Source organism: Rhinopithecus bieti, unplaced genomic scaffold (genome assembly GCF_001698545.2).
Source record: "Rhinopithecus bieti isolate Rb0 unplaced genomic scaffold, ASM169854v2 scaffold_26546, whole genome shotgun sequence".
In the NCBI taxonomy this organism is placed as follows: Eukaryota; Metazoa; Chordata; class Mammalia; order Primates; family Cercopithecidae; genus Rhinopithecus; species Rhinopithecus bieti.
Genome location: NW_016812367.1, coordinates 1,134,852 through 1,153,117, shown reverse-complemented (window position 1 = coordinate 1,153,117; position 18,266 = coordinate 1,134,852). Strand labels below are relative to the sequence as shown.

Sequence of the window (18,266 nt, the reverse complement as noted above, 5' to 3'; positions counted from 1 at the left end):
CGCGGTCACTGCGAGCCGAGCCGAGCCGCGCCGATCCCATCCGGCCTCGGCACTCGCGCGCGATCCCGGCCGGCGGTGCGGCCCTGCGCGCCAGGCGGCGCCACAGCCCATGGAGCTCGAGAACATCGTAGCGAACACGGTGCTACTCAAGGCCCGCGAAGGTGAGGCGGCCGGGCGGGCGGCCGGGCCCGGGTGCATGGAGCGCGAGTGCGCGGCGTCTGAGCTCCGCGGGGCTACCCAGCCGTCGAATCCCCTAGGCCCGCGGGCCCTGCGCCCTACACCCCGCCCAGACACGAGCCTTTCCGGCCCGTCGTCTTCCTCCTCCGCACCTGCCCCCGGGATTCGGGGCCCAGGAAGGGGCGGGGGTCAGACCGCCGCCCTCGCGGCGGGTGGGGATGAAGGAGTGAAAGAAGGAGAGACGAAGAGGGAAGGGTGGGACCGGAGCTCCAGAAGAGCCTCTCTGAGGCCTCTCCAGGTGAGAGGTGTAAAGATGCCCCACGTGCCATGGGCCCAGACCCCAGCACCTAGCCTAATCCCGCGGAAAGTTTGTGTTAGGTAAAGGCTGGAGAATGAATGAACGGACCCTCTGCCTAGCACAGCCCACCTGACTTGGGGAAACTCCTGGTCACAAATGCTACTTATAGGACTGCTACTTGCTCCGTGCCTCAGGACACTGAGGGCAGAGGTGAATGAATATTTGCCCTCAGGGAGCCCATGGTCTAGTGGGCCTAGCGGACACAGAAAGAAGTGGGAGCAGGGCAGGCTGCGTTGTCAGTATTGTAAGTTCAAAGGCCTGACTGGGGAAACCAGTCTGGTGGACCGAGTGTGTGTGTAGCTCCTCGTGGCTCCCACCCCAGATGTTATCAGACACTTGCTCTGTGCAGGTCCTGGGAGAAACACAAGGACCAGACCGGGTCCTCACTGCCCTGTGGTCAGTCTGCCCCGACCTGCCACACCCCACCTCAGTAACATGATCACTGACCAACCACTCTGCCCTACCTTGTCCAGGGTGCTGGGGAAGCAGCAGTAAATAAGACTCTTCTTTTTGGAACTCCAGGGCAAGGAGGGAGATCATGACAGTTTTTCCACCCTTTACTGGGCTTCCAGGCTTAAAAAGTTATCTGCTTCACCTTTCTGCCCCATTTTACACGTGAGAAGCTGAGGGATTAGCATCAGTCACACAGCAATATTGTGATTGACTCAGGCCTAAGACACAGGATGACCGGCACAGTCTATAGGAAGCCCAGAGGAACCTCCAGCTGGGTGCCACACCTGGCACCCCATGCCCACCCAGTGCCCCGGCGAGGTGCAGCTCAGAAATGGCATGGCAGGCTGGGTCCTCAGTGCCTGGGGAGCCCGTCTTATCCCCTGTCCCTTATCGAGCCCATGGGCTAGGCCTTCCTCCCAGCCTCTGGGGGCATCTGCCGATTCTGTTCTGCCTTGTCATCCAACGAGCCAGGGAGGAGGGGTGGGGAGGGCCGAAACAGGACTTCTTCCCTAGAGCTGTAACCAGTTAAGGCCTCAGGCCTGCTGATGGCACTGCCTGGCCGGAGAGTGTGGGTACCTTTGGACAAGCTTTGTCAGGCCATGGGCAAGGCACAGGGTGGTGTGGCCAGACTGGGGACTGGTACCTCCACTTGAGAACCCTTACCACAACCTGGCTCTGCCCCTCCCACCTGCATGGCTTTTATTGAGATGGAGTCTCACTCTGTCACCCAGGCTGGATTGCAGGGCTGACTGCAATCTCCGCCTCCTGGGTTCAAGTGACCCTCCTCCCTCAGCCTCCCAAGTAGCTGGGACTACAGGTGCACGCCACCACACCCAGCTAATTTTTGTATTTATGGTAGAGACGGGTTTCACCATGTTGGCCAGGCTGGTCTTGAACTCCTGACCTCAAGTGATCCACCTGCCTCTGGCCTCCCAAATTGCTGGGGTTATAGGCATGAGCCACCGCGCCTGGCCGACCTTCATGGCTTTAAACATGTCTCTTCTCTCTCAACTTCAGTACCCTTTTTTGTGGAACGGTTGGGGGTGGGATATAAAGACTAAAAGAGGCCGGGCGCGGTGGCTCAAGCCTGTAATCCCAGCACTTTGGGAGGCCGAGACGGGCGGATCACGAGGTCAGGAGATCAAGACCATCCTGGCTAACACGTTGAAACCCCGTCTCTACTAAAAAAACTACAAAAAACTAGCCGGGCGAGGTAGCGGCGCCTGTAGTCCCAGCTACCCGGGAGGCTGAGGCAGGAGAATGGCGTGAACCCGGGAGGCGGAGCTTGCAGTGAGCTGAGATCCGGCCACAGCACTCCAGCCCGGGTGACACAGCAAGACTCCGTCTCAAAAAAAAAAAAAAAAAAAAAAGACTAAAAGAAACCCTGACTGTCACTGAGTCCTGAGCCCAGGCACCTGGGCGGGCTGCATCAGAACCAACTCATGAACCGGCTTTCCATGAGCTTGGGGCTGGGACCCTTGACAGCTTCCCGAGTGATCTGAGACCCCAAGTGGGGTTTGGGAACCCTTGGTGTGTATATACAGCCATGTTTGGGGTGGGAAAGGAGCTTGGGTTGTGGCCATAGGGAGCTGGGTACCAATCCTGTCACCTCTAGGCTTAGTCATCTTGGGTGAATTGATTCCTCACCTCGGAACATCAGTTTTCATAGGAAATTGGGCCTGCTCTGGCAGAGCTGCTGTGAGGATGGAGTGGGACAACGCTGGGGCTTGAGACCTCCCTCAGTGCCCCTTCTCTTCCCAGGCACTCAGAGGCATGGGAAGGGGGCCCAGGGACACTGAAAGGGGATGGGGAGGGTGGGGAGGAGCCCCACTGACTGGGCAGCTCAGGACAGGATATTTGCATGTGACTCTTTGCTGCTGCCTTGATGTGGCTGGGAGGGGGGAGGAGGAAGTAACTGAGGGTGGGAGGCTGGCGGATGGAGGGTTGGGTGAGGGACCTGTGGGTGTGGGGGAGGAGTTCCCCTTCTGGGAAGGCCTTGCCCTGGGTTGAGGGGTGGGGGTCTGTTGCTCACTCACAGTGAAGCAATGACTGCAGGGCATGCTCGCAGGAGGCCTCTAGCAAGTTTCTCAATGGGCCTCTGCAGTAGTTCCTCCTCCAGGCAGCTTAGGTCAGGGAGTCATCCAGGGACCTCGCCTTGCCCCCTCCCTAGAAGGCAACTTCTGCCCTTGCACCACCTGCCCTCACCCAGGCCACATGGATACAGGACTGAAAAACCAGATGGGAAACTGAGGCCCAGCATGAGAAAGTGGTTGTCTAAGGTTGCCATGGAGTTGTTGGAGTTGGGGCTCACCTCTTGACTCAGCCCAACTTAATGTGGACAGCATCTCCCATGCACCACATAACACACATGGAGAAGCTGAAGTTCACAGATAGCAAGTGATGGACCTACAGTGTGAATCAGAGATTCAGACCCAGCTCTGGGAGGCTCAGGCCCCTTCCACCCTCCTCAACCTGGTGGCCCACAGGCCACACACGTTTAGCTAGCTCCCTGACACATTTTATTTCTTTGGCTGCAGTGAGTTTTTTTTTTTTTCTTTTTTATAAAATGAGGGCCAATATTTTATGTGAGAGTCTGAATTTCCAGCTGCTTTTGAAAAATCAGAAGAGCTGGCCACACTGAGCCAGAAACCCTCCTAGCAGCAATCAAGCAATCAGCTGGTGTCCTGCAGCTGCCTCTGTCACAGGGGCCTTCACTGTTCCTGGTCATCTCACATCTGGCCCATGTTTCTCACACCTGTTGGGCTCTGCAGGCAATCCCACTGCTGCCGTGACCTCAGCCGCTGCAGGTGGGGTGTCTGCGAGGTCAAGCAAAGCAGGCAGTGGACCGGGGAAGCCCCAGTGTGCAGGGGATGGGGAGTCCTGGGTGCCAGCCCCCTTGCCCCTGCCTTGTTTGAGCATTTGATAGCTCTGATGTGGGGCCTGGTGACAGAGGCCTGGGAGCCTCCTTGTCCCCAGGCTACCCTGTGCATCTCTCAGGCCTGCCCCACTGGCCTAGAATCTCTCCCTCCTGGGCCTTCTGCAGTTCCCCCCACTGCGATGTCCTTCTCCCCTTTCTTCACTGAGGGAACTCCTACCTTGTGGGAAGCAGCTGAGGCTGGACCCATTGTTGGAGCTACTTAGAACACCGTCCTCCCCCAGCGACCTCACTGCCTCTCTTGGCTCTCCCAGCGCAGGAGCCTGAAGCAGGAGAACCACGTGTGTCCTGGAACGCAGCAAGGGCGTGCTGGAGCGTGCAGAGGGAAGGCCTGAGGTGCCACTCTGCCTTGGCTCTGCCTTGGCTGGGCCCTAGAGGCCCTGGACTGCACTGAGACCCGAGACCCAGTGTCTGCTTGCTCCCACAGGTGGCGGTGGAAATCGCAAAGGCAAAAGCAAGAAATGGCGGCAGATGCTGCAGTTCCCGCACATCAGCCAGTGCGAAGAGCTGCGGCTCAGCCTTGGTGAGGCCTGGGCAGGGCCTGCGGGTGCCAACGCGGGGGGCCCTGCCGGGGCCGGGGGAGCCTCCCCTGAGACCTTGCCCTGGGGCAGAGGGACAGGCTTGGGGGATCCAGTGAGCAGGAGGATGAGGACTGTACCATTCAGCCCAGTTTCAGTTCCCGGGCTTGGGATGGGTGGAGAGCAGACAGCAAACAGGGTCACGCTGGTGGTGAGTGAAGCGGGTGTCAGGAATAGGGCAGGGGCAGATTGGGGCAGTTGATACCACTTTGAAAAGGAGAGCCAGCTAAGGTTAGCAGGGCCCACAAGACAGAGGGAGTGGCCGCTGGGCCAGCCCATAGACTGACTGCCTTGGGAGCTCCACGCTGGGGCTTAGCCTCCCAGGCCCAGCCCAGAGGGGCGACTAGCAAAGCCTTGACCAGAAGCCCTCAGCCTGGGCAGTGTGACAGGGTTACTCCTGGGAGGGGACAGAAGTGCCCGGGACCCCAGTTCCTGCCAATCTTGGCCAAGGGCCCAGGTCTGAGCAGCACCCACGGTTGCTGAGGCCCCTGGTGGCCTGCACGTGGGCAGAGCACACCAGGGCTGCTCCCACCTCCTGGGAAGGAGGCCCAGCTGAGAGCGTGCCGGAAGCCACAGCTTCCTCTCGCACTTTCGCCAGGCAGGCAGCAGGTGTGGGCCTGGCCGGGGCTGGGCTGGGCCGGAACCTCATGGACCGCACCCAACCCCAATACTGTGACATACGCAAGTCGTGTAAATCAGGCAAGTCGTGTAAATCAGGAGACGATGCAGGGAGGTGGGTGGAGTCCTGGTCTCTGGAGCCAGACTCCTGGCTGTGTGACATCGAGCTAGTCAGTTAACCTCTCTGGGCCTCACAGCCCCAAAACAGCTGTGCCCAACTTAGGGTTGTGGTGAGGGTTCCGAAGAAGACTGTGGCTGCCACACTGCAGAGCTGGAAGCTGTTGTGGGGGCCCAGGGCCTGGTGGTGTGGGCAGGAATGCCCCACCCATGTGCTCTGGGGCTGTGGACCCAGCAGCTTCCATCACTGCCCACAGAGCGTGACTATCACGGCCTGTGCGAGCGGCAGCCCATTGGGCGCCTGCTGTTCCGAGAGTTCTGTGCCACGAGGCCGGAGCTGAGCCGCTGCATCGCCTTCCTGGATGGGGTGGTGAGTGCAGCCCAGCCCTGCCCAGCCCCGCGGGTGGCCGAGGTCCCGGCCCCATGTGCCCCTCCTCCCCACACCTGCTGCTTGCTCTGTCCAGACCTCCAGCTTCTTTGCTTTCCACCCTGCAGGCTGAGTATGAAGTGACCCCGGATGAGAAGCGAAAGGCATGTGGGCGGCAGCTAATGCAGAATTTTCTGAGCCACACGGTGAGTGAGCAGTGATGGAGAGATGACAGGAGCCGCCAGAGCCCAGTGTCGGGGAGAGGAGTGGCCACAGTGTCAGGCCTCTGAGGGTGGTTTCTTCACACAGACGGGCATAACACACAGCCTGGGCAGAGAGTGCCCTGGAGCTGCTCCAGGCAGCACGGCGGGCATGCAGCCCAGGGTATGGGCTGGGCTTGGGCCAGGCGGCCTCCCAGTGGCTCTTCTGTGCTCTGCCTCACGGGTGGGCAGCAGGAAGAAGTTCAGCAACCAGGCTGGCTGGCACACCCCCGGCCTGCAGCCTCCCATGGCACCAGCCCAAGATGCCTGACCCCTCTCCCCTGGGAGTGGGTAGCCGTCCAAGGGAGCCCCTGCACTGACCTGTCTGGGGCTTGTTCCCAGGGTCCTGACCTCATCCCAGAGGTCCCCCGGCAGCTGGTGACGAACTGCACCCAGCGGCTGGAGCAGGGGCCCTGCAAAGACCTTTTCCAGGAACTCACCCGGTAAGCCTGTCCCTGCCCAGAGGAGGGAGCTTCTGGGGGTCAGGAAGACTGTGAACAGCTCAGTGGCTGGTGAGGGAGCTCAGCTGCCCAGCCCTGGCCTTGCCCCTGCTGTGTGACCTGAGCAGGCTGCCTCCCCTCAGTAGTACCCACAGCTTCAGCACAGGCTGTGTGTCTCTCCACTCGGAGGGTAGCGGGAGGACTGGCCGACAATGATACCTGTGGGCTAAGCGTGTGCAGAATGGGAGGCCTGGCCCATCAAGCCAAGAGCCTGAAATGTCAGGGGCTGGCAGGTGAGCTGGGCCTGCCTTCCCTCACTAGGCTGACCCATGAGTACCTGAGCGTGGCCCCTTTTGCCGACTACCTCGACAGCATCTACTTCAACCGTTTCCTGCAGTGGAAGTGGCTGGAAAGGTGAGCTCCCTGAAGGCTGGACCGGGACAGGCCAGGTTGCTGGGGTTCTGGGGACAGGCCAGGTTGCTGGGGTTCTTCCCAGGCCTTGGGCTCTCCTGCTCAGCCAGCATTTGCTTCCCCACCCCTTGCCACAGGCAGCCAGTGACCAAAAACACCTTCAGGCAGTACCGAGTCCTGGGCAAAGGTGGCTTTGGGGAGGTGAGTGGCCAGGCCAGTGCCCCTGGAAGAGTGAAAAGGGTGGGTGTGTTGGGTCCTGGACCACCCCCTGGATGCCCAGCAAGGGCACAGCTGGCCTCTATTCACCCCTCTCTGCCTGGCCACAGGTGTGTGCCTGCCAGGTGCGGGCCACCGGTAAGATGTACGCCTGCAAGAAGCTAGAGAAAAAGCGGATCAAGAAGCGGAAAGGGGAGGCCATGGCGCTGAACGAGAAGCAGATCCTGGAGAAAGTGAACAGTAGGTTTGTAGTAAGTACAGAAGGGGACCCTCTCTTCCCCTTGGCCATGCTGGCACCCTGGCCCTCCCTACCCCCAGGCCCCACCCTCCCGCACGGGATGCCGGGAAGGGCGGGTTTGGGGTATTGATGCCAGGCTTGGGGAGCAGGCTGGGCCCAAGGAGTGGCACCGAGAAGGCTTTTTTGGGCAGCCCTGCCGCCAAGCGCCCCGCAGCTCCTGCCTGAGGGCTCGGGTCCCCTCGGCCACAGGTGAGCTTGGCCTACGCCTATGAGACCAAGGACGCGCTGTGCCTGGTGCTGACACTGATGAATGGGGGCGACCTCAAGTTCCACATCTACCACATGGGCCAGGCTGGCTTCCCCGAAGCACGGGCCGTCTTCTACGCCGCTGAGATCTGCTGTGGCCTGGAGGACCTGCACCGGGAGCGCATTGTGTACAGGTTAGGAGGGCTCGGCTACCCCAGGGGTTTAGTCCTTCCCTGCCAGCGACTGCAGCTGGGCCTGGACGGAGGTGGCCAAGGCTGCCGATCAGGCCAGACTACAGAAGGACATTGGTGTGGGGGCTGTGGCACTGGCTTAACTCACATGCCAGGCCAACTTGAGTGGCCCAGACCTAGGCTTTGGGCTCTGGTGGACCCACGGGGGAATCCCTCTACCCCCCACCGTGTGACCTTAGGCCAGTCAGCTCCCTGCTCCCAACACTGCTTCCTTTTCTAGGAAGCAGAGACTGTAATTCCTACTTCCCAGGTTGTTGGAGGAGCCCAGTGAGTTAAGTACAGAGTGCCTGGCACACGGGGCTGGGTAAGAGAGCACCCTGGCTCTGAAGGTTGCTGACTTCCTGTGAGCCTCACAGCAGCCTCGTCAGGGGACAGATGAGTAGTCCCATTTGATGGAGGGGAAAGGCAGAGTCAGTCACCAAGGGGTGAGCAAGGCCACTGGGGAGGCCTCTCCTAGGTGGAGCTGCCTTCCACTCGCCTAGAGAGTCCTGGGAGTCCTAGCTCTATAAATCCTTCCTCTGCTCCCTTGAATCCGAGCTGTTGCCAGGGAGAGCAGGGCTGTCTGTCGCCCTGGCAGCAAATGAGTCTTGCACCTTGCTCCACACCTGGCCCGAGGAGGCAAGTGAGCTAGGAGGGGCTGACCCCGTCTGGCTCCCTGGCAGACTGAGCAGCATCTGACCCTGTTCTTCTTTCTGCACAGGGACCTGAAGCCGGAGAACATCTTGCTGGATGACCACGGTGTGTGGGGGTGCCTGGGGTGGGTCAGGGTGGGGTGAGAGGCAGAAGCCTGGCCTGTTAACGGGTCTACCTGTTTCTCCACCCACATTCAGGCCACATCCGCATCTCTGACCTGGGGCTGGCTGTGCACGTGCCCGAGGGCCAGACCATCAAAGGCCGTGTGGGCACTGTGGGCTACATGGGTGAGTCTTCTTTGCCCGGCCCACTAGCCTCCTGGGTTCCCTCACTGTCCACCCATCCAGCCACACCCACTTCTGTCAGGGAGGCTTCTCTCAGAAGGGGCCTCAGTAGAAAGGGCCCATACCAATGCTCCTCTTCTAGAGCTTAGGAGACCAAGACTCAGCCAGGGCCGCACACAGTTGTGAAACCATGTCATTCATTTGCTAAATACTTCTTTTTTTGAGACGGAGTCTCGCTCCGTCGCCCAGGCTGGAGTGCAGTGGCACGATCTCTGCTCACTGCAAGCTCCGTCGCCTCCCAGGTTCACGCCATTCTCCTGCCTCAGCCTCCTGAGAAGCTGGGATGACAGGTGCCCGCCACCATGCCCGGCTAATTTTTTTGTATTTTTAGTAGAGATGGGGTTTCACCGTGTTCGCCAGGATGGTCTCGATCTCCTGACCTCGTGATCCGCCCGCCTCGGCCTCCCAAAGTGCTGGGATTACAGGCTTGAGCCACCGCGCCTGGCCGCTAAATACTTATTAAACCCTGCTATGGCTCAGCCTGCAAGTGGCTACTGGGGGATGGAGGAGAGAGACCCTCCATCTGTTTCTGTGGCCCCAGTCCCTGCCCTGCCTGTGCCCATTTGTGAAGGAGGCCAGTGGAGGGGCCAAGATGTGGCCCCACATTCCACTTGGAGACTGAGAGACACAGGAGGCAGAGTTCTGGCTCTGCAGGCTCCACCTCTTGCCTGTTGCGTGGCCTTGAACCAGACACTCCACTGCTCCCGGCCTCACTTTGCCACTGTAAAACGCTCATCATACCTGCCTCCCAGGGTTGCCTGGAAAATGAAAAGAGAGAGTTCAGGGAAAACTCCCCACGGGGCTGCCCTGGAAGGTAGGAGGTAGTCAGAAAATAGGAGTTTCCTTCTTCTCACTGTTATTAAATCCAGAAGTTGCAAACTGGTAGCCACGTGGGCCCAATTTGGCCTACATTTGTGTTTAAGTCAAATTGTTTTTAGTAAGCCAGATGGTTTCACATACAAAATACAGATTTCTGACTTCTTGTGTAAAATCTGAAGACCCAGGGACCTGGGCGTGGCCTCCTGCAAGGCTGTACCCAACCGCTTGATGGGGCCTGTGCTCTCCTACTGCCCAAGGTCCCCCCCAAGCTGGGACGGCACCTGCCTGGCCAGCGAGTTTGAGTGGATCCCAGACCTAACGTGCGCTGGCATTCCTGGGGCCTGAGGGTCCACTGCCCGCCTCCTGCCCAGCCCTAACTCCCATGCCACCCACCCAGCTCCGGAGGTGGTAAAGAATGAACGGTACACGTTCAGCCCTGACTGGTGGGCGCTCGGCTGCCTCCTGTACGAAATGATCGCAGGCCAGTCGCCCTTCCAGCAGAGGAAGAAAAAGATCAAGCGGGAGGAGGTGGAGCGGCTGGTGAAGGAGGTCCCCGAGGAGTATTCCGAGCGCTTTTCCCCGCAGGCCCGCTCACTCTGCTCACAGGTACGGCAGCTCACGGAAGCCTGGCCAGCCAGGGCTGGGGTGGACGCACCTTTCCTTCCCTCCCACCCACTCACCCGCCTGCCCGGCCGCCTCACCCCTGCCTTGCCACAGCTCCTCTGCAAGGACCCGGCTGAACGCCTGGGGTGTCGTGGCGGCAGTGCCCGCGAGGTGAAGGAGCACCCCCTCTTTAAGAAGCTGAACTTCAAGCGGCTGGGAGCCGGCATGCTGGAGCCGCCCTTCAAGCCTGACGTGAGTGCAGCTCACTCCTGCCGAGGGCGGGGCCCAGCTGGGGCTGGGGCTCAGGGGCTCTTGTAGTATCAGCTAGGATGCTTCCATTGCAAGTGGCAGAAAAAACAATCTAGTGGCTTAGCCACAAAAATAAAGATAATTCACAAAAAAGGAAAAGCCCCAGGATAGTTCCAGCTTTTGGCATGCCTGGATGGGGCTTGGGGCCTCTGACAATGTCCTAGGAACTCTCTCCCTCCCCTCCCTGTACTGTTGAGTGTGTAGTCTTCATACTGAGGTAGCTCTCCCCAGGGTGCGGCAGCAGTGGGCCCCAGCAGCTCAGCTGCCACAGTGGACAGAGAGCATCTTTCCTCCCCTCCCCTCCTTCCCTCCTTCATTCTTTTTTCCTTTCTTTCTTCTTTTCTTTCCTTTTTTCTTTTTTTCTTTTCTTTTCTTTTCTTTTTCGAGACAGGGTCTTGCTCTGTCCCCCAGGCTGGAGTGCAGTGGCGAGATCTTGGCTCACTGCAACCTCTGCCTCCCAGGTTCAAGCGATTCTCCTGCCTCAGCCTCCTGAGTAGCTGGGATTACAGGCAACCACCACCATGCCCGGCTGATTGTTGTATTTTTAGTAGAGACGAGGTTTCACCATAATGGCCAGGCTGGTCTTGAAATCTTGAAATCCTGACCTCAGGTGATCCGCCCACCTAGGCATCCCAAAGCGCCTGAATTACAGGTGTGAGCCACCGTGCCTGGCCTTGCCCAATAATTTCAAAAGAAATCCTCATGGGGGAAAAGAAGTACCAAGACTGATGCCCATTGCCCCTCATTGCTCATGGTCCCTCACTGGCCACACCCAGACCATATACACCCCCCTGACCTTGCACCAATGGGGAAGCTCCGTTCCCCAGAGGAAAACCACAGTGCAGTTGCCAGCAGTGGGAGGGGCTGTTGGGCTGGCCGTCCTTCTGTGGGTGGTCACTTCCCCTTATGGAGTCTCACCTGTTAACTGAGCAGCTCAGTGGGCCAGGCACTCAGCAGGCAAGAGTGTCCTCTAGCTGTCAGAGTCCAGGTGGCAGAAAACCAGCCTAAACTCACTTAAGCTCAACATGGAGTGTATTGGTTCATTTGGCCAGAAAGTCCCAAAGTAGGGCCAGCTTCAGGGTTTTCTGCTGTGTGCCGGGATTCTCCAGCTCTTGCCTTGCCTTCAACCTGTTGACTCTTTCCCTCCCCATGAATTAGGCTTCTCTGTGTGACAGTCACAGGGACGGTTCTGACTGGCTAAGATGAGGTCATGTGCTTTCCCCTTCCCTTGTCTGTGAGGACTGGGTCCTGTAATTAACGGTTCACCAGTAACACTGGAGAGGCCCAAAGGATGGGCAGGGCAGGCCAGGTTGATAGCTGACACACGTTTATTGATTCAGCAAATAGCTGAGTGCCCATTTATGCCAGACCCTGGAGATAATGAGGCCCACTGGAGCCAGTCCTGCCCTTATATTCTAGTGGGAGACACACCCAAATAAACCAGTAAGCCAGAAGGAATTCCAGGTAACGTTAAGTGTGATAAAGAAAACTAAAGCAAGCAGCCGGGCGTGGTGGTTCACGCCTGTGATCCCAGCACTTTGGGAGGCCGAGGCAGGCTGATCACCTGAGGTTGGGAGTTTGAAGACTGGCCTAACCAACATGGAGAAACCCCGTCTCTACTAAAATACAAAATTAGCTGGGTGTGGTGGCGCATGCCTATAATCCCAGCTACTCAGCAGACTGAGGCAGGAGAATCGCTTGAACCCGAGAGGAGGAGGTTGCGGTGAGCTGAGATCGCACCACTGCACTCCAGCCTGGGCGACAAGAGCAAAATTTAGTCTCAAAAAAAAAAAAAAAGAAAGAAAACGGCCGGGCGCGGTGGCTCACGCTTGTAATCCCAGCACTTTGGGAGGCCGAGCAGGCTGATCACCTGAGGTTGGGAGTTTGAAGACTGGCCTAACCAACATGGAGAAACCCCGTCTCTACTAAAAATACAAAATTAGCTGGGTGTGGTGGCGCATGCCTATAATCCCAGCTACTCAGCAGACTGAGGCAGGAGAATCGCTTGAACCCGAGAGGNTGGCGCATGCCTATAATCCCAGCTACTCAGCAGACTGAGGCAGGAGAATCGCTTGAACCCGAGAGGAGGAGGTTGCGGTGAGCTGAGATCGCACCACTGCACTCCAGCCTGGGCGACAAGAGCAAAATTTAGTCTCAAAAAAAAAAAAAAAGAAAGAAAACGGCCGGGCGCGGTGGCTCACGCTTGTAATCCCAGCACTTTGGGAGGCCGAGACGGGCAGATCACGAGGTCAAGAGATCGAGACCATCCTGGCCAATATGGTGAAACCCTGTCTCTACTAAAATACAAAATTAGCCGGGCGAGATGGCGGGCGCCTGTAGTCCCAGCTACTCGGGAGGCTGAGGCAGGAGAATGTCGTGAACCCAGGAGGCGGAGCTTGCAGTGAGTAGAGATCGAGCCACTGCACTCCAGCCTGGGTGACAGAGCGAGACTCTGTCTCAAAAAAATAAATTAATTAATTAAAAAAAAAAAAAAGAAAAAAGCAAGCTACGAAGATGGCAGAGAATGATGGTGGATGGCAGAGAATGATGGTGGGGAGAGTACTTTTAGACACGGTGGTCTCTGGGGAGGTGATGGTGGTGCAGAAATGTAAAATATGTGAAGCAGAGAGCCACGCCAAGATTTGGGGTGTGAGCATTCCAGGCAGAAGAAACAGCCAGGCATTGCAGTCCTGAGGCAGGGGCCAGCCCTGTGAGGGGCAGCAGCTGCGAGGACACCTGTGTGGCTGAGTGAGCCCGTGCAGGCAGAGGATTGCGGGCAGGTTCTCAGCAAGATGGGACCACTGGGGGACCCTGGGCAGGAATGTGAGGTATGGGGAGTGGGCCATAGTGGGTATGAGTGGAAGTGGGGAGGCCAGCGAGGGGGCTACTGCCCTGAGTGACTGCCTCACATGGGCCTCACTGGAACCGCTGGCCAGGCTGGTCTCGAACTCCTGACCTCAGGTAAGCTGTTCGCCTTGGCCTCCATTCCTCTTGGTCTATACCTAGAAATAGAATTACCAGGTCATATGGTAACTATGTTTAACCTTTTGGGGAACTGCCAGACTGTTTTCCAAAGCAAAGGTGGGCCCTGTCAGAGGCACTTGAACTAGGACAACCTGACTTTCGCCAGCTCGCCCCTGAGGCTGGCACTGCCACTCACCACTCAGTCTGTTCTGTTTCCTGTGTTCATCATCTCATTTAACCTTGAAATAACCACACTGCCTCTGGATCTTCCATTCAAAGTTGGAGATAAAATCAGTGCCCTGGAGTTTAACTTTGTAGAAGCAGTAGATGAAAAGCAAGCTTGATGATGATTTTTTTAACAGCTTTTTTGAGTTTAATTTATATAATTTATATACCATGCAATTCACCCATTTACAATGTACAATTCGACTCGGTGTGGTGGCTCATGCCTGTAATCCCAGCACTTTGGGAGGCCAAGGTGGATGGATCACCTGAGGTCAGGAGTTTGAGACCAGCCTGGCCAACAAGGTGAAACCCCCGTCTCTACTAAAAATACAAAAATTAGCTGGGTGTGGTGGCGTGTGCCGGTAATCTCACCTACTTGGGAGGCTGAGGCAGGAGAATCGCTTGAACCAAGGAGGTAGAGGTGGCGGTGAGCTGAGATCATGTCATTGCACTCCAGGCTGGGCAACAAGAGCAAAACTCCGTCTTAAAAAAAAAAAAAAAAATTGCAATTCATTGGCTTTTAGTTATGCAGTCATCACCACAATAAATTTTGAGTGTTTTCATTACCTGCCCCACTTTGCAAAAAAAAAAAAAAAAAAAAACCCATACCCTTAGCAGTCATTCTCCATTCTTCCCTCCAGCTGCTCCTGGCAATCACCAGTCTATTCTCTGTCTCTCTCTGTTTGCCTGTTCTGGACATGTCATAGCTATGGAGTCACACAGTATGTGATCCTTTGTGCCTGGCTTCTTTCACTTAGCATAATATCTTCAAGGTTCATCCATGTTGTAGCATAGATCACTGCTTCATTCCTTTTTAAGGCTGAATAATATTCCATTGCATGGATGGACCACATTTTACTTACCTGTTCGTCAGTTGGTAGACATTAGGATTGTTCCCACTTTTTGGCTGTTATTGCTGCTATGAACATTCATGTACAAGTTTTTTTGTGGACAGATGCTGCCATTTCTCTTGGTCTATACCTAGGAGTAGAATTACCAGGTCATATGGTAATGATGTTTAACTTTTTGGGGAACTGCCAGACTGTTTTCCGAAGCCGCTGCACCATTTTACATGACGATGATATTTTAATTGACATCTTATTTGAAGGATTTAGAAAACCATGTTAAGATAAAAAAGAAGGTGGCCTCCTGGAGCTGAGATGGGCTCCCAGCGTGGGTCTGAGGAGGTGGAGCGGTGGGAGACTGCCAGTCCTCTGATTGGCTGGGAGAGAAAACGGAGCAAATCCCAGGTCATCGCAGGGAGCCAAGGAGTCACCAGCTCCAGGCTCTGCGTGGCGGTGCTCAGCTGAGCGGCCAGCTGAGATTCAGCCTGTACTCCCCACCCCAACTGCATACCCAGGAAGAAGTGTGGGCTCCCTGTGGGTTGGCCTTGCTGCCTGGCCTTGGGGAGCCACGGGCAGCCCTTCCATGGCAGAGGCAAGATGTGGCAGGCGAAGGAGGCGCCTGGCATTGGCCTTTACACAGCCTCACAACCACTGAGCAGTGAGGAATAACGTACCCAGTTCACAGAGGGGAAAACCAGGCTTCGGAGAGAAGGGCCTGCCCCGCTTAGGAAGTGCGTGGGGTACCTGGTTTCTGACTCCAAATCAGAGAGCTGCTGGTGTCAGGGCAGCACCAGGCCAAGACCCGAGTCAGAATCAGGGCTGAGCTGCCTTCACGTGTGCGTGTCTGTGTGCGTTTCCTATCTGACCACTGCCTCTCTCCCACCAGCCCCAGGCCATTTACTGCAAGGATGTTCTGGACATTGAACAGTTCTCTACAGTCAAGGGCGTGGAGCTGGAGCCTACCGACCAGGACTTCTACCAGAAGTTTGCCACAGGCAGCGTGCCCATCCCCTGGCAGAATGAGGTGGGGGCCTGTCCTGCTTGGTGGGGTGGGCTCCAGGAGGCTGCCCTGGGGACATATGTCACAGCTGCCTGCTCCTCAGCAGATGGTGGAGACTGAGTGCTTCCAGGAGCTGAATGTCTTTGGGCTGGATGGCTCAGTTCCCCCAGACCTGGACTGGAAGGGCCAGCCACCTGCACCCCCTAAAAAGGGACTGCTGCAGAGACTCTTCAGTCGCCAAGTAAGCCCCAGCATCGGCCTACCTGGGCCCCCAGCCTGGCTCCAGGGGACGGCGGGTGGGAGGCAGAGCCGGTGCCCGCATGCACTGGGAGTGGGCATCCTCCAGCCCTGTTGCGGTGCCCAGGGTCTCTGGCCTCATTCCCGCCTGTCCCCTGCCCCTGGCTGGGCTCATGGCCTCTTTTCTCTTTCCAGAGGTGAGCAGTGTGGGCTCCCCGTGGGTTGGCCTTGCTGCCTGGCCTCGGGGAGCCACGGGCAGCCCTTCCATGGCAGAGGCAAGATGTGGGAGAAAGAAGTCTGGTGCCCGCCCCACTCCCCCTGCCCACTGCTTCGATTCCCTGCACCCTGGCCCCTTTGAGCTGCCAGCTTTGCTTAGCTTGTCTCCCCGTGCCCTGTCTCTGCCAGCCCCAGGGGAGAGGGCTGGGATCTACCCAGCCCCCTGACTTCAGTCTGTTGCCAGCAGCCTCTGCAATGACGCCCACCCACGTGTGGCCTGAGCTGCTGCTCCAGGTTCCTCGTGGAGAGGCCCCTCCCCAGAGTGTGCCCCCCAGGCAGCTCCTGGCCTACCCTGGCAGGGTCGGCCCCATGTGACGTCCCTGGTGGTTAATAGCACCTGCTCTGCCTTTCTCCCTCCCTCCGTGTCTTCCCCGTCCCTCCAGGATTGCTGTGGAAACTGCAGCGACAGCGAGGAAGAGCTCCCCACCCGCCTCTAGCCCCCAGTCCGAGGCCCCCACCGGCAGTTGGCGGTAGCAGCTACTCCGAGCGCCGTTTACAGTTTTGCACAGTGGTCTTCCCCATTGTCCACTCAAGTCGTGGCCTGGGGAACACAGATGGAGCTGTCCCCAGTGTCCTCTGCCCCTCAGCCCCTGGCCTGGCTGAGTTTGGCAGGGCCTGGGCCGTCCCTGGGACAAAGGTGCGTCCCTTCAGCTCTTCTCTGTGGAGCTCGGGGCTTTCTGTATTTATGTATTTGTACGAATGTATATAGCGACCAGAGCATTCTTAATTCCTGCCGCAGACCTGGCGCCCGCCTTGGCTCCTGGGGGCAGCCAGCCCTGGCTGGGAGAGCGGGAGCTGGCAGAGGAGCCACTGCCAAACTCAAGGCTCCTCCGGCCCAGCTTGGATGGCTGAGGGTGGTCACACCCCTGAGCCTTCAGCACTGTGCTGTCCACCCCCGGCCTCTGAGTAAGACTCGTGCCTGCCCCCGCTGCCCTGGGCTCAGGCTGCTACTCTCTGGGGCCCAAAGCTGTCCCTTCTCAGTGCTTGTCAGAGATGGATCTGGGGCCTCTGTATCCCCTAGGCCTGTGCCAAAGTGTCCAGAGATTGGGCCGGCTGTGAGACCCGTCAGCCCACTGCCCCGGCCGGCCCAGATAGGTTTGCCTCTGCCTTCCAGCTCCCAGGGCCTGGTCCCTGATTCTGGGCCCTGTCCTGGAGACACCTCTTTCAGAAATGCCTGAGCCCAGCCCCTAGGAGGGGGTGGGACATCCCTGGTCAACCCTCAAACATTCCAGACTCCCCTCATAACAATAGACACGTGCCCAGCAATAATCTGCCCCTTCCTGTGTGCGCCTGTGGGGTGTGTGTGCGCGCGCGCGCGTGTACCTGTGTGGGTGAAGGGGATAGGGCAAGGCTGTGCCTGTGCCCCAGGCCCCAGTCCTGGCCCTTCCCAGACTGTGATGGCCATCCTGGTCTCAGTGTTAGGGTAGCATGGGATTACAGGGCCTTGTTTTTTCCATATTTAAAGCCAATTTTTATTACTCATTTTGTCCAATGTAAGCTGCCATGTGTCTCTGTGTGAATAGAGTCCGAGCACAAACCTGGCTAGCCGCCCCTGCCTGCCTCTTTCTTGCTTCCGGTGCTCCAGGGGTCTTCCTGCTCCCCTGGCCCAGCTGGAAGCGGGAAGGGATTGGGGGTGGGCCTGGAGGGAGGCAGGGTGTGCCCTTCCGAGGCCCAGGAGCCCCCAGGGCTGACTCTGAGCTAGCCTCTCCAGACAGCCAGGCTTTGGTAGCCTTTGGACTCACCCAGTGTGTTCCCCAACTTCCTAAATGGGATGGGGCCTAAGGAAAGAAGCCTTGGGTACCCACTGGGGTGTAGGTCTGTTTCTGACTGCTGGGAAGGCAGGTCCCTTTGGTGTCCTCCCCTCCAAGGCTAAGGTGGCTTGGCTGCCTAATGTGGACTTCGAGTAGGGTGGGAGCTGTGTAAAGAACGTCTGCCCCAGGCCTGCCTTACCTGGACGCCAGCCATGTACCGGCCCCTGGGCTGATGCACGTGCATCATACCCACCCCTCTGTTTTGCCTTTGATACATTATGGGCAAAAACCTAGATAGTGGGGGATGCTGGCAGATAGGCTGTGGCTGGTGTGGGAGGGTTCTCTGAAGATGGTGGTTGAGCCTCGAAGTAGACATTCACCTGGGAGGAAGGGGGACTGGGGGGCACTCAAGGGGAGCTTCCTGCGTGGGCTCTGGGGCTGACAGCTTATTGCCTACCAGTCTGTCTCAGATCTTGCAACCCCAATGCTGCTCTATAGACTCCCAGTGTCCCCAGCTCCCTAGGAATGCCCCGTAACCCCCATCGAGCTTGTTCCTGGCCTCTGGACTGGGCACCCAGTGCTGCAGGAGCCATGT

The 18,266-nt window shown here is 57.8% G+C and overlaps 1 protein-coding gene across 5 annotated transcripts in view; it reads left to right on the top strand.

Annotated features, from left to right (window-relative positions):
* The window catches only part of GRK6 (G protein-coupled receptor kinase 6), an 18,110-nt gene extending 649 nt beyond the window's left edge, over positions 1-17,461 (top strand). Inside the window, exons 1-16 of one of the 5 annotated variants that reach the window (XM_017896050.1) lie at positions 7-161; positions 4,351-4,446; positions 5,494-5,606; positions 5,732-5,809; positions 6,206-6,306; positions 6,625-6,717; positions 6,852-6,915; positions 7,041-7,181; positions 7,418-7,608; positions 8,366-8,403; positions 8,496-8,585; positions 9,859-10,067; positions 10,179-10,316; positions 15,294-15,431; positions 15,514-15,648; positions 16,304-17,461. In XM_017896050.1, coding sequence (XP_017751539.1) covers positions 110-161; positions 4,351-4,446; positions 5,494-5,606; positions 5,732-5,809; positions 6,206-6,306; positions 6,625-6,717; positions 6,852-6,915; positions 7,041-7,181; positions 7,418-7,608; positions 8,366-8,403; positions 8,496-8,585; positions 9,859-10,067; positions 10,179-10,316; positions 15,294-15,431; positions 15,514-15,648; positions 16,304-16,357 — 1,731 coding nt within the window. In that variant the 5' untranslated portion in view covers positions 7-109 and the 3' untranslated portion in view covers positions 16,358-17,461. The other 4 variants (XM_017896051.1, XM_017896053.1, XM_017896054.1 and 1 more) reach the window with 4 other exon arrangements.
* Positions 17,462-18,266: the final 805 nt, after the last annotated feature.